Consider the following 19,263-nt stretch of genomic DNA (forward strand, 5'->3'; position numbering starts at 1 on the left):
AAGAAGGGAGGAAGGGAACAGTGCCCTATGGCCTTAACAAAGACACTTCATATGGCTACAGCTTTTTCTCAATTACATTAGCAACACAACACCAGCTAGTGCTGATGGGTAAGACCACAGCAACACACATTTTATTTTTTTCTCCTCAACAGTTCGGAGAAAAACATCATTAAAAAATCATAAAATATTCACTTCCATTTCATTATCATCCCTCTGGAAGTAATAGTAAACATGGCGCTGCAATACCAAATGCAAATGCATTTTTTCCTGATTATGAACCTTGCAACAAAAAAAACGGGACGGTTAATGGCAGAAAAGCGCCTCTGGGAAAATGGTACCCTGAGTGTTCGTGCCTGGGCTGAGGGGCTCAATGTCTAAGTCGTTCGCTCTCCTTTTTTTAAAGAGGGCTTTTAGAGTGTCCCTCTCTCCCATCTCTCTCTCTCTCATTAGTATAATTTGCTACTGCTCCCAGGCTGAAAATAGCTGACAGGTAACAGCAGAGCAATTAACTTTTAAACTTTCACTTTAAACAGCTTAACACCCCAGAGGGCCAGGTTGTTCTGATGAACCTCCTGTAGTGTACATACTGTAGTGGTACACCGGTGACTCCTATCACTCACTCATCTCCTACGGCATCCCAAATGACACCCTATTTCCTATATAGTGCACCACTATTGACCAGAGCTCCATGTGCCCTGGTCAAAAGTAGTGCACTAAATAGGGAATAGGGTGACATTTGGAATACACACTCTGTGTGACAGTGTACTGTGCAGTCGGTGGCTGGCTTAGCCCATGTTCTCTCCTCTCATTTGTCCTCCTGTTGAAAGGGACTAGGACCTCGTCAATGACCGTGACACTGAGTCTTTGAATACAGCTGACAGGATAGTGAGCTGATGACTGTGATCAAAGCAGCTCATTTTAAACCTTCAGGGAGTTGGGGGAAATATTTTGTCAGGTTGAGGTGGCTTTGCTGGTGTCTTAACTTAGAAATGAAGTATGTTGTCATTTCAGGGATATAGGGCCATTTCAAAAGGAATTTGGCTATTGGCCTTGTGAGCCTTCCACCCTGTGCCCACCTGTCATTCTCTGTGACGTGGCACACTGTAGCCAGTGTCCCTGGGCCGCAATAGTTGTGTATTCATGTTTTAATTAATGTTTAGCAATACTACACCAGTGATGCGTCCCAAATGGCACCCTATTCCCTAGGTCGAAGTAAAGTAGGGACACAACAGAGGTCAGACGGGTGAGTCGGCATGCAGCTGTCCTCGTGACCCAGAAGAAGCAGAGGATGTTCAGTGTGGTTGAGTCGTCACCGACAGGCCCTGTTCTGTTTGTCGTGGTGCCACCGGGAGCTGCTCTCTCAGCCGTGCAGTGTGACGCAACACTACCCCCCCACGCTTGCACTCTCCCTCTTTACTTTTGAGTCCCTTTCTAGCTCTTTCCTTTGCCCTCCCCCCGGATACACAGAATAAGTGGGTCACTAGTTCTAACACTTTACCTCACAGGTCATGTCATTCACCACTCTACTACTGAGCAAGGTGAGGGGACACGAGGTCATATGTTACTCTACATTGGGTCAAAGTTAAACAAACACGGACATGACCTTCCTTAACGAAGCAAATGCCAAGTCTCGAATAGGAGTCCCCCACAGCCCACTCAGTCTGCCTAGCTCTCCTGGGTTGTATTCATTACACTAAAACGGAAGAAAACGGACTGAAACAGGGCGAATTCTACCTGAAATGCCCAATAAGTAATGCTACTTTTCCATTGCAAAACATTGTTTGCATTAATGATTATGACCCTGTCTTCTAGATGTCGCCTCCTCTCTCTACCCGATGTTACCTTTTGACTGACTGACTGACTGACTGACTGACTGTCTGACCTTACTACAGGAAGGAAGCAACCAGAAACCAGCCATCCAGAGCGTGGCACTATCAGTGTCACTACATTGCCTGTCAGGCAGACATTTGTATCCGGCTGTCACTCAAGGCCTCCTGTCAGCAATGTCATTTACCCCCGGAGAGGAATGACTGCAGCTCTGGTGGAAGAATACGGACCGAGGGACGACTGCAGCGCTGGTGGAAGGATACGGACCGAGGGACGACTGCAGCTCTAGTGGAAGGATACGGACCGAGGGACGACTGCAGCGCTGGTGGAAGGATACGGACCGAGGGACGACTGCAGCGCTGGTGGAAGGATACGGACCGAGGGAACGACTGCAGCTCTAGTGGAAGGATACGGACCGAGGGACGACTGCAGCGCTGGTGGAAGGATACGGGACCGAGGGACGACTGCAGCGCTGGTGGAAGGATACGGACCGAGGGACGACTGCAGCGCTGGTGGAAGGATACGGACCGAGGGACGACTGCAGCGCTGGTGGAAGGATACGGACCGAGGGACGACTGCAGCTCTAGTGGAAGGATACGGACCGAGGGACGACTGCAGCGCTGGTGGAAGGATACGGACCGAGGGACGACTGCAGCGCTGGTGGAAGGATACGGACCGAGGGACGACTGCAGCGCTAGTGGAAGGATACGGACCGAGGGACGACTGCAGCGCTGGTGGAAGGATACGGACCGAGGGACGACTGCAGCGCTGGTGGAAGGATACGGACCGAGGGACGACTGCAGCGCTGGTGGAAGGATACGGACCGAGGGACGACTGCAGCGCTGGTGGAAGGATACGGACCGAGGGACGACTGCAGCGCTGGTGGAAGGATACGGACCGAGGGACGACTGCAGCGCTGGTGGAAGGATACGGACCGAGGGACGACTGCAGCGCTGGTGGAAGGATACGGACCGAGGGACGACTGCAGCGCTGGTGGAAGGCTACGGACCGAGGGACGACTGCAGCGCTGGTGGAAGGATACGGACCGAGGGACGACTGCAGCGCTGGTGGAAGGATACGGACCGAGGGACGACTGCAGCTCTAGTGGAAGGATACGGACCGAGGGACGACTGCAGCTCTAGTGGAAGGATACGGACCCAGGGACGACTGCAGCTCTAGTGGAAGGATACGGACCGAGGGACGACTGCAGCGCTGGTGGAAGGATACGGACCGAGGGACGACTGCAGCGCTGGTGGAAGGATACGGACCGAGGGACGACTGCAGCGCTGGTGGAAGGATACGGACCGAGGGACGACTGCAGCGCTGGTGGAAGGATACGGGCTACGGAGAGGGAAAGTGAGGGAGGGCGGTAGGGGGTATGTAGATGTCACTTTTAGCTGTGAATTGGTATGGCAAACACTCAACCACACACAAAAAATCAGCGCCAAGCATCCTATCACACAACGTCATGACCTTCAAGATGTTAACACACGGACTTGTTTACAATCATACGTTGCCTTTGCGTATGAAACACAGATTTTTAGACTGAGTATGAGAGAGAGGAAGGAAAAATGAATGCAGAGGCAACTGTTCGCTTCTCGTTGGAGGGAGCTCTGTCAGAGGTGATTGTGCACAAGGTCTAACTGGCTAATCCGTTTCCAACGCTTCTGTGCTTCCCAGCATGCTCGCTGTCGCTGCGCAGGAACCACTGCCGTGCCAGCCCCCACTCCACCCCCCCCTCAACCCCCCCACCGCCTGGCTCAGAGATGTGCCGGAGGTGATATCACTGTCCCCCAGTGCAGCCTCAGTGGAGGCCAAGCCGGCTACATCACAGTCCTGCTGGGCCAGCCGCCTCTCACAGTAAATCCAGAAGGCCGGGAGGGGAGGCCCCTCAACCAAACAGCCAACCAATCAACTGCTGCTGGAGGAGCTGATGCACTGGGTGGGGTACAGCTGGCAACTTCTGCAGGAAAGAAGTGCTAGGCTAAATTATGTTGATTTGATTGTGATAAATCACAATGTTTCTTAATCATCAGAAAATTGTCACTGAAGAGGCCTGAAAAAAAGCTATTGAGGGAGAACTCTACATCACCACATCCTCCCCATTCGAACCACATCCTCCCCATTGTATCCCATTCGAACCACATCCTCCCCATTCGAACCACATCCTCCCCATTGTAGCCCATTCTAACCACATCCTCCCCATTGTAGCCCATTCTAACCACATCCTCCCCATTGCAGCCCATTCTCACCACATCCTCCCCATTCTAACCACATCCTCCCCATTCTAACCACATCCTCCCTATTGTAGCCCATTCTAACCACATCCACCCCATTGCAACCACATCCTCCCCATTCTAACCACATCCTCCCCATTCTAACCACATCCTCCCCATTCTAACCACATCCTCCCCATTCTAACCACATCCTCCCCATTCTAACCACATCCTCCCCATTGCAGCCCATTCTAACCACATCCTCCCCATTGCAGCCCATTCTAACCACATCCTCCCCATTGTAGCCCATTCTAACCACATCCTCCCCATTGCAGCCCATTCTAACCACATCCTCCCCATTCTAACCACATCCTCCCCATTGCAGCCCATTCTAACCACATCCTCCCCATTGCAGCCCATTCTAACCACATCCTCCCCATTGTAGCCCATTCTAACCACATCCTCCCCATTGCAGCCCATTCTAACCACATCCTCCCCATTCTAACCACATCCTCCCCATTCTAACCACATCCTCCCTATTGTAGCCCATTCTAACCACATCCACCCCATTGTAGCCCATTCTAACCACATCCTCCCTATTGTAGCCCATTCTAACCACATCCACCCCATTGCAGCCTATTCTAACCATATCCTCCCCATTCTAACCACATCCTCCCCATTGTAGCCCATTCTAACCACATCCTCCCCATTGCAGCCCATTCTAACCACATCCTCCCCATTGTAGCCCATTCTAACCACATCCTCCCCATTGCAGCCCATTCTAACCACATCCTCCCCATTCTAACCACATCCTCCCCATTCTAACCACATCCTCCCCATTGCAGTCCATTCTAAAGTCAATCAGACAAATAGAGCCATAAACCAGGGGTTGGAGTGCGGTGAAAGCTACTAATTTCATCTCCGCCCCAAGAACAATATTGGGGCATGTACCACACGACCCAGCCTTCCCAAATTACCCACTCCACCTCCCCCACCTCCCCCTCTGATGGAGATGGGGGTTTTGCATGCTAAATAAGACAGCCCCATAATTACCTAGGGACTAGGCTTATTTAGTGGATAGCTGGCATCCGCACAAGCCCCCCCCCCTTCTCTCTCTGTGGTGTGACGAGTGTGACGTTGAAAAGAGAATACATCCCAAACCCAGACGACTAACCCTCCCATCCTTCTCCACAACCTTTTCTGGCAAGAGACAGGTTTTTCTGCTTCTTTCGCTGCCTGTCAGATCTGAAGTGAACCAGATTTCTGTCACTGGATCCAAAACACTGTTTAGAAGGCATTTCTGTCCACCAGGGAGACATGAATAGAGGGAGAACAACATTGCTCTTGCGGGCATGGTAAAGGTATTCATTACCTCCCGCTGGTGTTGATAGCATCATAAAAGTGAGACTAGCAACCTACCTGTGGGGGGAAAAAGGAGAAACGCACAGGGATCTACAGGCTCAATCTCACAGACTGACACATAGCGTTTGCATACAAAGGACTGGTATGCAGACAGGCAGGACTGAACGTCAGCCACATCACAATAGACACTAAGGAGGAAGAGGATCAGCTCCAGCATCATGAGGAGTATAGTCTGTGGTGTGGGCTGGGGGACTTTGTGCTCAACAACTCCACCTGCTGGACATGTGGAAAAACCACAGAGAACTCTACTCTACTCACAGTCTGAACAAAGTTAGATCTACTGCGAATACTACACAGGGGACTATCTCCCCTCACGTTCCCTATGTTTCAGGCCAGTTCAGACTAAAACCTGATTGTTGGATATGTGAATATTGTAAGTCTAGAGTGTGGTACGTTCAGCCCAACACACTATTGGGGGCACACTGCCTGCCCTCCAGGACACCTACAACACCAAGTGTCGCAGGAAGGCAAAGAAGATCATCAAGGACCTCAGCCACGGCCTGTTCTCCCATCCCTCAGACGCAGGCAGTATAGGAGCATCATGGCTAAAACTGACAGACTGGCTAATAGCTTCTACCCCGAGACGATCAGACTACGCAACAGCCACCACTAGTCAGCAACCTGATCCCCCTGTCCCCCTCCTGCCCCCCAGACTTCCTTTTTTGGCTTTGAGGTCCAGATCTGAATTTGAGGGATCTAGAGGATCCACGCCAGGCCTGAACAGTAAAATCCCATCCCTTACAACAGACAGACATCCAAGAGTCTGCAGGCTGGATGGAATCCCCTGCTGGGTCTACACTGCAGATAATCCACCGTCTACAAGCTCAATCTGACTGTGCTACATTTGGTTCCAAGTAATGTGTCCTCCGTTACCAAGTGACTGGCAGGATCCACATCTCCATTAATTCCTCAGCCAGATGTAGCAGGAGCCTCTGTTCTTTAGATCATAGACCCTGACAACACTAGTCATAACACTGGACTACTAGTTGGTTGAAGCAGTCTCCTCCCCTCCCAAAGGTACTGTAAGTTATAGAGGGAGACCATGAAACACTCACCTCTTGCGGGACTGCAGAGCAGCACGCTTGGCCAGCAGGGAGGGCGGGTAGCGGGTAAAGAGGCAGTGGGCCTGGGTGATGAGCTCCTCGTAGGGCAGGTCCTGGGGGATCTTAGACAGGAGTTGGTGCACCATGGCCATGTCACACTCGGTTTGCTTCACCTCCTTCTCCCTGTGCAGGACAATCTACAAAGAAGACAGAATATTAGCATGCTCTGTCCCATTCAACCAATCAGTAGAGAGTAGTGACAATTCGTCTAGCTACATTCTGTTAAAACCCAATTAATACGTTTCAATACATTCATAGTAGATCAACGCCTACCATGTACATCAGACTTATACACCAGACTGTGATCTCATCCGGGAGATGTGCGGTGAGTAACGATTGTGGGTTTTGGCCGGGCACACAGTCAAAGGGTTAAGCCCCCCCCCCCCCCCGTGCCGAGTAACCTGAGCGGCAGGACGAACTACTGTGCCTGGTAACCTGAGCGGCACGACGAACTACTGTGCCTAGTAACCTGAGCGGCACGACGAACTACTGTGCCTAGTAACCTGCGGGGCACGACGAACTACTGTGCCTAGTAACCTGAGAGGCAGGACGAACTACTGTGCCTAGTAACCTGAGCGGCAAGACGAACTACTGTGCCTGGTAACCTGAGCGGCACGACAAACTACTGTGCCTGGTAACCTGAGCGGCAGGACAAACTACTGTGCCTGGTAACCTGAGCGGCAGGACGAACTACTGTGCCTAGTAACCTGAGCGGCAAGACAAACTACTGTGCCTGGTAACCTGAGCGGCAGGACGAACTACTGTGCCTGGTAACCTGAGCGGCAGGACAAACTACTGTGCCTAGTAACCTGAGCGGCAAGACGAACTACTGTGCCTGGTAACCTGAGCGGCAGGACAAACTACTGTGCCTGGTAACCTGAGCGGCAGGTCGAACTACTGTGCCTAGTAACCTGAGCGGCAGGACGAACTACTGTGCCTAGTAACCTGAGCGGCAGGACGAACTACTGTGCCTAGTAACCTGAGCGGCAGGACGAACTACTGTGCCTAGTAACCTGAGCGGCAGGACGAACTACTGTGCCTAGTAACCTGAGCGGCAGGACGAACTACTGTGCCTGGTAACCTGAGCGGCAGGACGAACTACTGTGGCTGGTAACCTGAGCGGCAGGACAAACTACTGTGCCTAGTAACCTGAGCGGCAAGACGAACTACTGTGCCTAGTAACCTGAGCGGCAGGACAAACTACTGTGCCTGGTAACCTGAGCGGCAGGTCGAACTACTGTGCCTAGTAACCTGAGCGGCAGGACAAACTACTGTGCCTAGTAACCTGAGCAGCAGGACGAAATACTGTGCCTGGTAACCTGAGCAGCAGGACGAACTACTGTGCCTGGTAACCTGAGCGGCAGGACGAACTACTGTGCCTGGTAACCTGAGCGGCAGGACAAACTACTGTGCCTAGTAACCTGAGCGGCAAGACGAACTACTGTGCCTAGTAACCTGAGCGGCAGGACAAACTACTGTGCCTGGTAACCTGAGAGGCAGGTCGAACTACTGTGCCTAGTAACCTGAGCGGCAGGACGAACTACTGTGCCTAGTAACCTGAGCGGCAGGACGAACTACTGTGCCTGGTAACCTGAGCGGCAGGACGAACTACTGTGCCTGGTAACCTGAGCGGCAGGACGAACTACTGTGCCTGGTAACCTGAGCGGCAGGACGAACTACTGTGCCTAGTAACCTGAGCGGCAGGACGAACAACATTTCCTGACTGCTTTGTATCCCGACTTCAAAAGGCCTCAGGCCCCCTTTGGTTTGTATGCAGCTCCAATATCTAGCAGGGGATAGGCTTATGGAAGGAGAAGAAAGGGGCCATTTAAAGCAATCTAGCACAAACACAGCTAGTCCTCCACACCAAACCTCTGGTGAGTTCATTACAGTTGTTTAATTAACTGGTCTAGCTACAACAAAGTGCCCTGGATCCCTGTACTTGCTTGTGTGAGTGAGTGTGTGTGTGTGTGTAAAAAGATAAATCCTTGCCTTTTCTTTTTGAAAAACTTGTTTTCTTTTGCTGCTGACAAGTAGTCAAAAAACAACTCCATTTACAAAGCGCAGAGCGAGAAAGACACATTTGAAGTTTGGCGAGATATCACTTCCCCAATACCATCTAATGAGAGCTTAGTGGAATGTGTGGACTACTTCGTGTTTTTTGTCCATTAGTGACCACTGTCCTATACACAGAGGACAAAACATTAAGAACACCTGCTCTTTCCATGACAGACTCACCAGGTGAATCCATGTGAAAGATATTATCCCTTACTGATGTCACTTGTTAAATCCACCTCAAATCAGTGTAGATGAAGTGGAGGAGACAGGTTAAAGAAGGATTTTTAAGCCTTGAGATAATTTAGACATGGATTGTGTATGTGTGCCATTCAGAGGGTTAATGGGCAAGACAAAATAATGAAGTGCCTTTGAACGGGGTATGGTAGTAGGTTCCAGGCATACCGGTTTGAGTGTGTCAAGAACTGCAACGCTGTTGGGTTTTTCACACAACAGTTTCCCATGTGTATCAAGAATGGTCCACCATCCAAACAACATCCAGCCAACTTGACACAACTGTGGGAAGCATTGGAGTCAACATGGGACAGCATCCCTGTGAAACGCTTTCGACACCTTGTAGAGCCCATGCCCTGACGAATTGAGGCTGTTCAGAGGGCAAAAAGGGGTGCAACTCAATGTTTTGTACACTCAGTGTAAATAAGAGTGCATCTCCGAATTCACCTCGGATAGTAATTTGAGCATGGTACAGTCACTTACAGAAAATACACACTGCACCAAAAATATGTTCAGCAGACAACTTGAAAGCACACAGGCGCAGGTACAGAGTAAGGCAGAAGAAACATGTCCATTCCTCACAAAAATGCACAACAACATATCTATTGTATTACTATAAAACAGAGAGGTCACAGTTCAAATGGTGGTTCTTACCACAGCAGCGAAGTAGATGGCCATCAGGGGGTGTGAAGCCAGGAAGAAGTCATAGAGCCTGAGAACGTGACGGAACTCAGACAGGACGTGGCCGTACCATGTGATGAGCCAGCTCAGAGCAAAGATGGTGCCCACCTCGGCCCTGCAGCAAAACACGAAGTCGAGGCAGTTATAATTTTTGGGATAATGTGATAGGCTAGAGGCACGCTATATATATATACATACATACATACATACATACATATATACACATACACACACACACACACACACACACACACACACACACACACACGTGGACACCCCTTCAAATTAGTGGATTTGGCTATTTCAGCCGCACCCATTGCTGACCGGTGTATAAAATCGAGCACCCAGTCATGCAATCTCCATAGACAAACATTGGCAGTAGAATGGCCTTACTGAAGAGCTCTGTGACATTCAACGTGGCACCATCATAGGATGCTACTTTTCCAACAAGTCAGTTCGTCAAATTTCTGCCCTGCTATAGCTGCCCCGGTCAATTGTAAGTGCTGTTATTGTAAAGTGGAACCGTCTAACCGAGTGATGAAGCGCATAGCACGTAAAAACTGTCTGTCCTCGGTTGCAACACTCACTACCGAGTTCAAAACTGCCTCTGGAAACCACATAAGCGCAAGAAGTGTTCGTCGGGAGCTTCAGGAAATGGGTTTCCACGGCCGAGCAGCCACACACAAGCCTAAGATAACCATGTGCAATGCCAAGCGTCGGCTGGAGTGATGTAAAGCTTGCCGCCATTGAACTCTGGAGCAGTGGAAACGCGTTCTCTGCAGTGATGAATCATACTTCATCATCTGGCAGTGCGACGGACGAATCTGTGTTTGGAGGATGCCAGGAGAACGCTACCTGCCCCAATGCATAGTGTCAACTGTAAGGTTTGGTGGAGGAGGAATAATGATCTGGGGCTGTTTTTCGTGTTTCAGGCTAGACCCCTTAGTTCTAGTGAAGGGAAATCTTAACACTACAGCATACAATTACATTCTAGACGATTCTATGCTTCCAACATTGTGGCAACAGTTTGGGGAAGACCCTTTCCTGTTTCAGCATGACATTGCCCCTGTGCACAAAGCGAGGTCCATACAGAAATGGCTTGTCGAGATCAGTGTGGAAGAACTTCACTGGCCTGCAGAGCCCTGACCTCAACCCCATCCCTGCAGCAATGTTCCAACATCTAGTGGAAAGCCTTCCCAGAAGAGTGGAGGCTGTTGTAGCAACAAAAGGAGGGTCCAACTCCATATTAATGCCCATAATTTTAGAATTAGATGTTCGACGAGCAGGTGTCCACATACTTTTTTGGTCATGCGGTGTGGTCATGTAATGTAGTCAAAGGTAGAGGAAAGATGGAGGAGAGAGTGTGCTGAAATAGCAGTGGGCCGGATTCCAACAGCCTAGGCCATGTGAACAAGTCAAGTGAATTCAAAGTACATCGTCACAGAGTCTCAATACACTTTACAAGAGGGAATAAACAGCAACAACATCGCTCAACCTCTCATTATAAAAAGCAACAGCAACATCAACAGCTAATTCGTACACTGGCTAATGAAAAAACACCAGTTGAAGTCTCACTAGCTGATGTCACAGGAGGTTGGGGATGATGGGTTTGTGGTAATGGCTGGAGCGGAATTACTGGAATGGTATCGAATACTTTCCATGTGTTTGATGCCATTCCATATGTTCTGCTCCAGCCATTATTATGAGTTGTCCTCCCCTCAGCAGCCTCCACTGGTTGATGCACAGAAAAAATTAAATCTCCTCCTCCTGCTGGGGAGGGGGCTTATCCTGTATTTGCCTCCAAAGTGGGGATGGATGTCTTAGTGAAATGTGTAAATAAAACAAAGGCTACATCCCACAGGGCTCTGGTCAAAAGTAGCACTATATAGGAAATGGTTTCCATGGAAATAGGGTGCCATTTGAGACACACCCACAAGTTATGCCGATGCCAGCTTCTGTGAGTAAGGACGGTCACACACTGATGATGTAATTATAGACTACAGAGAGCCCAGTCCTAAAGGCAAGGCATTAGGCACGGTTCACTACAGAAGCCCTTTGGACTGCAGTTCTTAATGCAGCTCTATTTTAGGAGCCAAAAATGGCTCTTGGGTGATTGCACGCCAGCGGGAGCTGAAAAATATTTTGGTATCTCAGATTGTTCTGGCAATTCTCACATAGGAACTTCATGCTTTTTACTTTTTAATGTCTTAAAATGAACAAATTCAAAAAAAGGTAGATATATCTGTAATGTTGAATAAATGTGTGATGTTTAATTTCAGAATCTAGACATACTCCATATTGTATAGCACACTATAAGGAGGATAACGACAGCAAGATGTCTTCCACTGGATATCATAAGGCGAATGCACCAATTTGTAAGTCGCTCTGGATAAGAGCGTCTGCTAAATGACTTAAATGTAAATGTATATCATTGACGGTTCACAGATCATAGGGTCTTACATGACAAATCTAAAACAGGGCTTAAAATGTCTGCTTTCATCAGCTTTTTCTCAGAAATGGTTGGTGATACAAAATGTAAAAAGCATTTCAAAACGTCCTTCCTCTCAATTAAGTTTATTATGTGAAAATTGCCAGAACAAATCGGAGATACCCCAAAACATTCTGCTGGCGTGGAACGATCCTTTTCTGAGTTGTTATTTCTGGGCTTGGCAGGAGAACAACTCATTGTACTCTTGAGTGCCGCTCATGTAAATCCCCTGTGTGTCTAACATCCATAAGCAGCCCTATAGCCAACTGAGCATTCAGGACGGAAACCACAACAGCAACAATCACTGCGTTGTCAAATGTCTTGCCTCTATAAACCTTTCATTTTGTTAAGTAACGCCTACTTATAAAAACTAGGCTAAAGAACTGTTCTAGCATCAAATACTTCTTCAGGTAGCCTAAAAGGTAGCCTAAAAGCAGTGGCAGCAGGGCCAGACAGAGCACACCAAACCTGTGGGCTTCTGTCTCAAATAGTACCCTATTTTCTAGGTAGGGCACTAGCCTACTGTACTTTTGACCAGGACCCATAGAGCTCTGGTCAAAAATAGTACACTATATAGGGAGATATGATGCAATCTGGGATGCACCCTTCTGCTCGTGGCCCTACACTAGCCTACAGTGACCAGAACAGAGACAGCAGGTTAGAAACCTCCCTCCTGCCAGCCCGTGTCCCAAGATGCACCCCTATTCAATATTTATCACTAGATCCTCCTATTCTCTACATTTTACATGGCGCTACTATCAAAAATAACTTTATTTTCTATCAGGGCCTGGGGACACTCTGCACGCAACAGAGAAAGAGGGAGGGAGTGAGTGAAAAACTCAACACTAGAGGTTTATGTGATACAGGTTACCCCATAAAATTCCAACGCAACACCCAGGACACAAATAAGTCGAGGACAATATCAAGTACTGTGGTAGTGTGTTAGTACACCACACACTGGGGTTTTAAGAGGGTTACACACACACACACACACACACACTGACTAGCATTCAAATAAAACACAGCTTCAGGTTGAGTCTAAACATGGATCCTTATCTGCCGCGTTACATTTCCTCTGAGCTGTATGAAAAACATGTCTAGCGTGCGACAACAAAAGTCCTCAACCATAGCTCACAGCGACTTGCCAACGCAACAATCATATTGACGTTGAAAAAACCTTAAGATGGTTGACAATCAAGACATTGACAGAACACAGTGACAGCACAGTGGAAGGCGGTGGAATCCTTTGACTGGCTGACAGCTAGCTGTGGAGACAGGAAACCAGGGCCCATTCTTAACTCAGTCTTCCAATTAAATCCCACCGTGCTATACGTTCTTGTCAGACCATCAATTATACAAACACATCAAATAAATAAGAAATCCAGTCTTTTCTCATTCTCTAGCCCTCTGTTCTGATGTCTCATACTAACTACACACACTGATGGCAAGGCAGGTAGAGACAGATTGATTTTACTCTATCCTATCGATTACTTCTCTCTCAGTTTGACTCGATTGTAATTAATATCCTGGCTGCGACAACCTGCCTTTCCAAGACAAACATGTACACTCTACTGCCCCCTTCAGGAGAGAAGAGTGGGAAGCATGGCCGGTGTTCATAAAGCATCTCAGAGTAGGAGTGCTGATCTAGGATCGGTTTTGCTTTTTGGATAATAATGAATACAATTACATGCACATGGGAGAACTGATCCTAGATCAGTATTATACTTTCAGAGCCTTCATGAATATGGGCGTACACAAGTAAACACACATATACACACATATATACATACATACATACATACATACATCCAGTCAAAAGTTTTAGAACACCTACTCATTAAAGGGTTTTTCTTCATTTTTACTATTTTCTACATTGTAGAATAATAGTTAAGACATCAAAACTATGAAATATCACATATGGAATCATGTAGTAACCAAAAAAATGTAAAAGTGTTAAACAAATCAAAATATATTTTATATTTGAGATTCTTCAAATAGCCACCCTTTGCACACTCTTGGCATTCTCTCAACCAGCTTCACCTGGAATTATTTTCCAACAGTGCTGAGCACTTGTTGGCTGCTTTTCCTTAACTCTGCGGTCCGACTCATTCCGAACCATCTCAATTTGGTTCAGGTTAGGGGGATTGTGGAGGCCAGGTCATCTGATGCAGCACTCCATCACTCTCCTTCTTGGTAAAATAGCCCTTACAAAGCCTGGTGGTGTGTTGGGTCATTGTCCTGTTGAAAAATAAATGATAGTCCCACTAAGCCCAAACCAGATAGGATGGCGTATCGCTGCAGAATGCTGTGGTAGCCATGCTGGTTAAGTGTGCCTTGAATTCTAAATGAATCACAGACAGTGTCACCAGCAAAGCACCCCCACACCTTCTCCTTACAGTGGGAAATACACATGTGGAGATCATCCGTTCACCCTCACCGCGTCTCAGAAAAGACACGGCAGTTGGAACCAAAAATCGCCAATTTGGACTCCTCAGAACAAAGGACAAATTTCCACCCGTCTAATGTCCAATGCTTGTGTTTCTTGGCCCAAACAAATCTTTTCTTGTTATTGGTGTCCTTTAGTTGTGGTTTCTTTGCAGCAATTCGACCATGAAGGCCTGATTCAGTCTCCTCTGAACAGTTGATGTTGAGATGTGTCTGTTACTTGAACTCTGTGAAGCATTTATTTGGGCTACAATTTCTGAGGCTGGTAACTAATGAACGTATCCTCTGCAGCAGAAGTAACTCAGTGTCTTCCTTAACTGTGGCGGTCCTCATTAGAGCCAGTTTCATCATAGTGCTTGATGGTTTTTGCGACTGCACTTGAAGAAACTTTCAAAGTTCTTGAAATGTTGCGTATTGACTGACCTTCATGTCTTAAAGTAACGATGGACTGTCGTTTCTCTTTACTTATTTGAGCTGTTCTTGCCATAATATGGACTTGGTCTTTTACCAAATAGGGCTATCTTCTGTATACCACCCCTACCTTGTCACACCACAACTGATTGGCTCAAACGCATGAAGAAGGAAATAAATTCCACAAAATAACTTCTAACAAGGCACACCTGTTAATTGAAATGCATTCCAGGTGACTACCTCATGAATCTGGTTGAGAAAATGCCAAGAGTGTGCAAAGCTGTCATCCAGGCAAAGGGTGGCTATTTGAAGAACCTCAAATATATTTTGATTTGTTTAACACATTTTGGTTACTACATGATTCCATACGTGTTATGTCATAGTTTTGATGTCTTTACCATTGTTCTACAATGTAGAAAATAGTAAAAATAAAGAAAAACCCTTTACTGTCACATACACCAGATAGGTTTCACCCAGCCTCTGATGTGTGGATATTTATTTATTTAACAAGGCAAGTCAGTTAAGAACAAATTCTTATTAACAATGACGGCCTACCAAAAGGCCTTCTGTGGGGATGGGAGGTGGGATTAAAAATACAATTAAAATAAAAAATAAATTAAATATAAATACAGGACAAAACACACATCACGACGAAAGAGACAACAACATAAAGAGATACCTAAGACAACAACAAAGTAAGGCAGTAACTCATGACCTGAACCACCTACTGAGATGTGCCTTTTGTTTAGTAAATCAGATGATAATATGAGGTGCTAGGGAGGCTGGATTGGGTCTTTAACTCTAACAAATCCACACAAAAAAAACAAATAATTACCTCAGCATAAAATCATGTAGCTGTGGATCAACTTGCTCCAGTATTGGCATTAGGTAGTTCAGTATGTGCTTGGTGCTGTCCATGGTAGGATCCATGAAATCCCTGCAGGAGCATAGCGTGGCCATGATGGACACAGAAGGGAAGCCATCTTTGTTGTGTTAAAATGTTAGAACAAGGGGTATAATAAGAGAACAGGGTCGCAATATTATTTGAAATCTTTCAAATACTTGTCAAATAAAAATAAAATAATGTTGCATGTGTCGTAAAACAACAGACTAACAGTAAAAATCTGTGTTTGATTGAGCTTGCATGGCGCAATGAAACCAATGGAATAGTCTGAAAATTGCCACGCCCACCCATCTGGCACTACAGTCAGGCTGAAGCAAAATCTCACAGTAGTTGAAAGATTTCAAATACTATTTCAACTCAGGCCTGGGCTGTTATTTATTCATAAAGAGTCTCATAGTAGGTGTCCTAATATAGGATCAGATTTACCTTTAATAATGAATAACATTACACTGTATATGGGCAGGGGGGAACCTGATCCTAGATCAGTAACAAAAGCAATAACCCTCATAATCAATAACATTATACTGTATTATTGGCAGGGGGGGGGGGGCAGATCTGATCCTAAATCAGTAACAGCAATAACCCTCATAATGTATAAGATTATATACAGTATGGGCAGGGGGGACCCGATCTGATCCTAGATCAGTAACAGCAGCAATAATCCTCATATCTACCTGAGGTGGTGATTGGAAAGGGTCTCCACCATGGCAATGGCCATGCGCTCTCCAACCACCAGTAGGAAGGTGACCACGATGTCATGGTAACCCTGGTAGTAGTGTAACGCAGGGTTCTTCTGTAGGACAACCAGGATGATGTCGATCAGCTGTTCCTGTAGTACCTGCCTCTCGTCCACACGCATGCCTGGGGAGAGGGAAAGAAAACATGGCTGTATCGCAATACCGACTGGGGAGAGGGAAAGAAAACATGGCTGTATCTCAATACCGACAGGGGAGAGGGGAAGAAAACATGGCTGTATCTCAATACCGACAGGGGAGAGGGGAAGAAAACATGGCTGTATCTCAATACCGACAGGGGAGAGGGGAAGAAAACATGGCTGTATCTCAATACCGACTGGGGAGAGGGGAAGAAAACATGGCTGTATCTCAATACCGACTGGGGAGAGGGGAAGAAAGGAGAGGGGAAGAAAACATGGCTGTATCTCAATACTTCAGGAAAAAAATTAAAATAATACAAATTTTAAAAAAGAGGTAGCAGCAAACTCTTTCGCTCTGATTCAATCCATATATTAACAACCAACGTCTAGGCAGCAAACTGCAATCACTAGAGCTTCAGATACTCGTCTCAACCTCAGTGTCTCCATACCTGTCAACTGTTTGCTTTCATCATTTAATTAACTTCAAGAACACTAGACACTGATACAAGCAGCCCATCTCTGGTAGACACAAGGACTGGATTGAAGTCGGTTTCCATCATATTGGTTTTAGTTTTATTAATCAAGTCTCCTTCAATCAGTGGTCATGATGAAGAAAAGGAAATCAGGAAATGCTTATTAAGGAAGCCACTGAAGAACAGTATTGAGATGCCCCCCAGTAAGACCCTGAGTTAACTGACAAAGGGAGGAGACCGTGAAGTATCAGCTGACCCCTGATCAGATTAAATGCATGTACAGTGAGTGAGTAACTTCCATTCTATTTTATTCAATGGCAGGGAGTAAGTTGCCTCTACTCTAATGTATTATATTCTATTGTATTGTATTCTATGTCAGGCACAGTGAGTGAGTTACCTCTTGGGAAACGTTTCATGGACCTCCTGACATCAAGGAGCACCTGGTTGAAGTCCTTGTGGTTCTCTCGGATATCTTTGGCTGGAATCAAAACACAACTGCTTGGTGTCCACCCCCCTCCCAACCATTGGTTTCAGTTGAACATACAATATTCATCAGTACTACTGCCAAAGGCCTTGAATGTTGCTTGTGGGGTATTTACGTTCCTCTGTTGCACAGTTTTGAGGACTAAGGATGAGTCAACATTGATAGAAGCCACCTGAAGTTAATGAGGTTAATAGTTGGCTACATTCATTTAACATACATCAACAGACTATAGACAGCTAGATGCATGCTGACACAATGCAATGTACAACTTGGCTCACATGGCTGTAGACTACTAAGGCGTCATAGGGATAGTTTCTACAGCCATGTCTCAGGGCAATGGCCAACTGCAATAATGGGCATCCATATTCCTCACATGTAAACATCTCACTCACTTGGTTTAGCAGGCAAGTTGTACACATTAACGCTGAGCAGCTTGGGCCAGACTTTCCTCCTGATCTCGTCTGTTAGAAGGCCTCCCTCGCTGATGGCCGCCCTCCGCAGGGTCTCAATGTCCACAGGGTCACAGTTCAGGGCCTGGTGGATCTCCACCAGCTTCAGCTTTTTCCACGACTCGTGCTCTGTTTGACAACAGAAAATATGAATTGAGATCATACATGTCGTTCAGATAGCAATACGGTCTTGACTGTGGTCACGGTTTGCTTGGATGATATCCCCAGTATTTCTTGAGCACCACTGCAAGCAACAGCTCTTGTCTATGCTGGTATGTTGAAATCACTTTTTGTTAGTCAACTCCTTTGACATAATGCTATTTAATTTCAATATGGAAGTTAAAAGTGCTTGCTTTTCACACTTAATACTATGTTACTAATGTGAAATGTAGTGCATATAGTTAGCAATAATATCCCACCAATCTATTTCAATCTTGCTTTGCTTCAACTGCATAGGCAAATTTACTGACAGTAACTACTTTCACTTATGCAGGTTGACATGTTTTGAAAAAGAATGAGAGATTATGAATTCTAGAATGTGCATTTGTATTGCCATTAAGAATTATGGTTCATATGGATAAACCCCATCCAGGCTCTGCTCTGGGTCAATCGATGGGTCACATTGCTTTGTTGTTCCACGTAGCATGTTGGGCAGCTGGCCAGCCGACAGAGGACTCATACAGAGCTAGTTACATGAGAAGCTATGAATCTATTCAATTATCAACTGTACAACTATTCTCACCATGTACCATATGGGTAGATTATCTGCAATTTGGTAATGATTTAGTACTGATTGATTAAGTTTACCTCCATGTTGCTGTGCATTCCCATTCACCCGGGCTCCTGTACTTTGCTGGTGTTTCCTTCCCTTTTTCATATCCTGTTAAAATTAATAGAGCATCAACAGTACATATGTTTTGCTATCGGCACTTACAGAAATAAATCCAGCTTTAAAATAGTTTATCTAACGACAGAAAACAACAATTTAAACGAATTCAGAGCATGAGCTGTCATTTGTCAAACAGCTGTTCCTGTCCATCGGCACTTGTCCCAGGAAATCAACAGAGGATATTTATTTTGAGGAGGGATTTATATTTTTATGTTATCTGATTGGTGAAAAAGGATCTCCTTCTAAAAATCTACGCATCTTATTGGCCCATTTACTGTCAATTGTAAATAGATTAAGGCGGGCTCAAT

General features: G+C 46.5%; 1 protein-coding gene across 3 annotated transcripts in view; it reads right to left on the reverse strand.

Moving 5' to 3' along the window:
* Window positions 1-19,263, reverse strand: part of LOC115174059 (TBC1 domain family member 20) — a 33,355-nt gene that overhangs the window by 979 nt on the left and 13,113 nt on the right. The window contains exons 1-8 of one of the 3 annotated variants that reach the window (XM_029732699.1): window positions 18,874-19,181; window positions 18,010-18,195; window positions 17,531-17,611; window positions 16,461-16,647; window positions 15,718-15,819; window positions 9,512-9,653; window positions 6,521-6,705; window positions 3,623-3,790 (exon numbers count right to left, since the gene is read on the reverse strand). In XM_029732699.1, the coding sequence (XP_029588559.1) occupies window positions 3,739-3,790; window positions 6,521-6,705; window positions 9,512-9,653; window positions 15,718-15,819; window positions 16,461-16,647; window positions 17,531-17,611; window positions 18,010-18,195; window positions 18,874-18,943 (1,005 nt within the window). In that variant the 5' untranslated portion in view covers window positions 18,944-19,181 and the 3' untranslated portion in view covers window positions 3,623-3,738. Of the gene's footprint in view, window positions 1-3,622; window positions 3,791-6,520; window positions 6,706-9,511; window positions 9,654-15,717; window positions 15,820-16,460; window positions 16,648-17,530; window positions 17,612-18,009; window positions 18,196-18,873; window positions 19,182-19,263 lie in introns of those variants that run through there. The other 2 variants (XM_029732697.1, XM_029732698.1) reach the window with 2 other exon arrangements.

This window comes from Salmo trutta, chromosome 34 (genome assembly GCF_901001165.1).
Source record: "Salmo trutta chromosome 34, fSalTru1.1, whole genome shotgun sequence".
NCBI classification, from domain to species: domain Eukaryota; kingdom Metazoa; phylum Chordata; class Actinopteri; order Salmoniformes; family Salmonidae; genus Salmo; species Salmo trutta.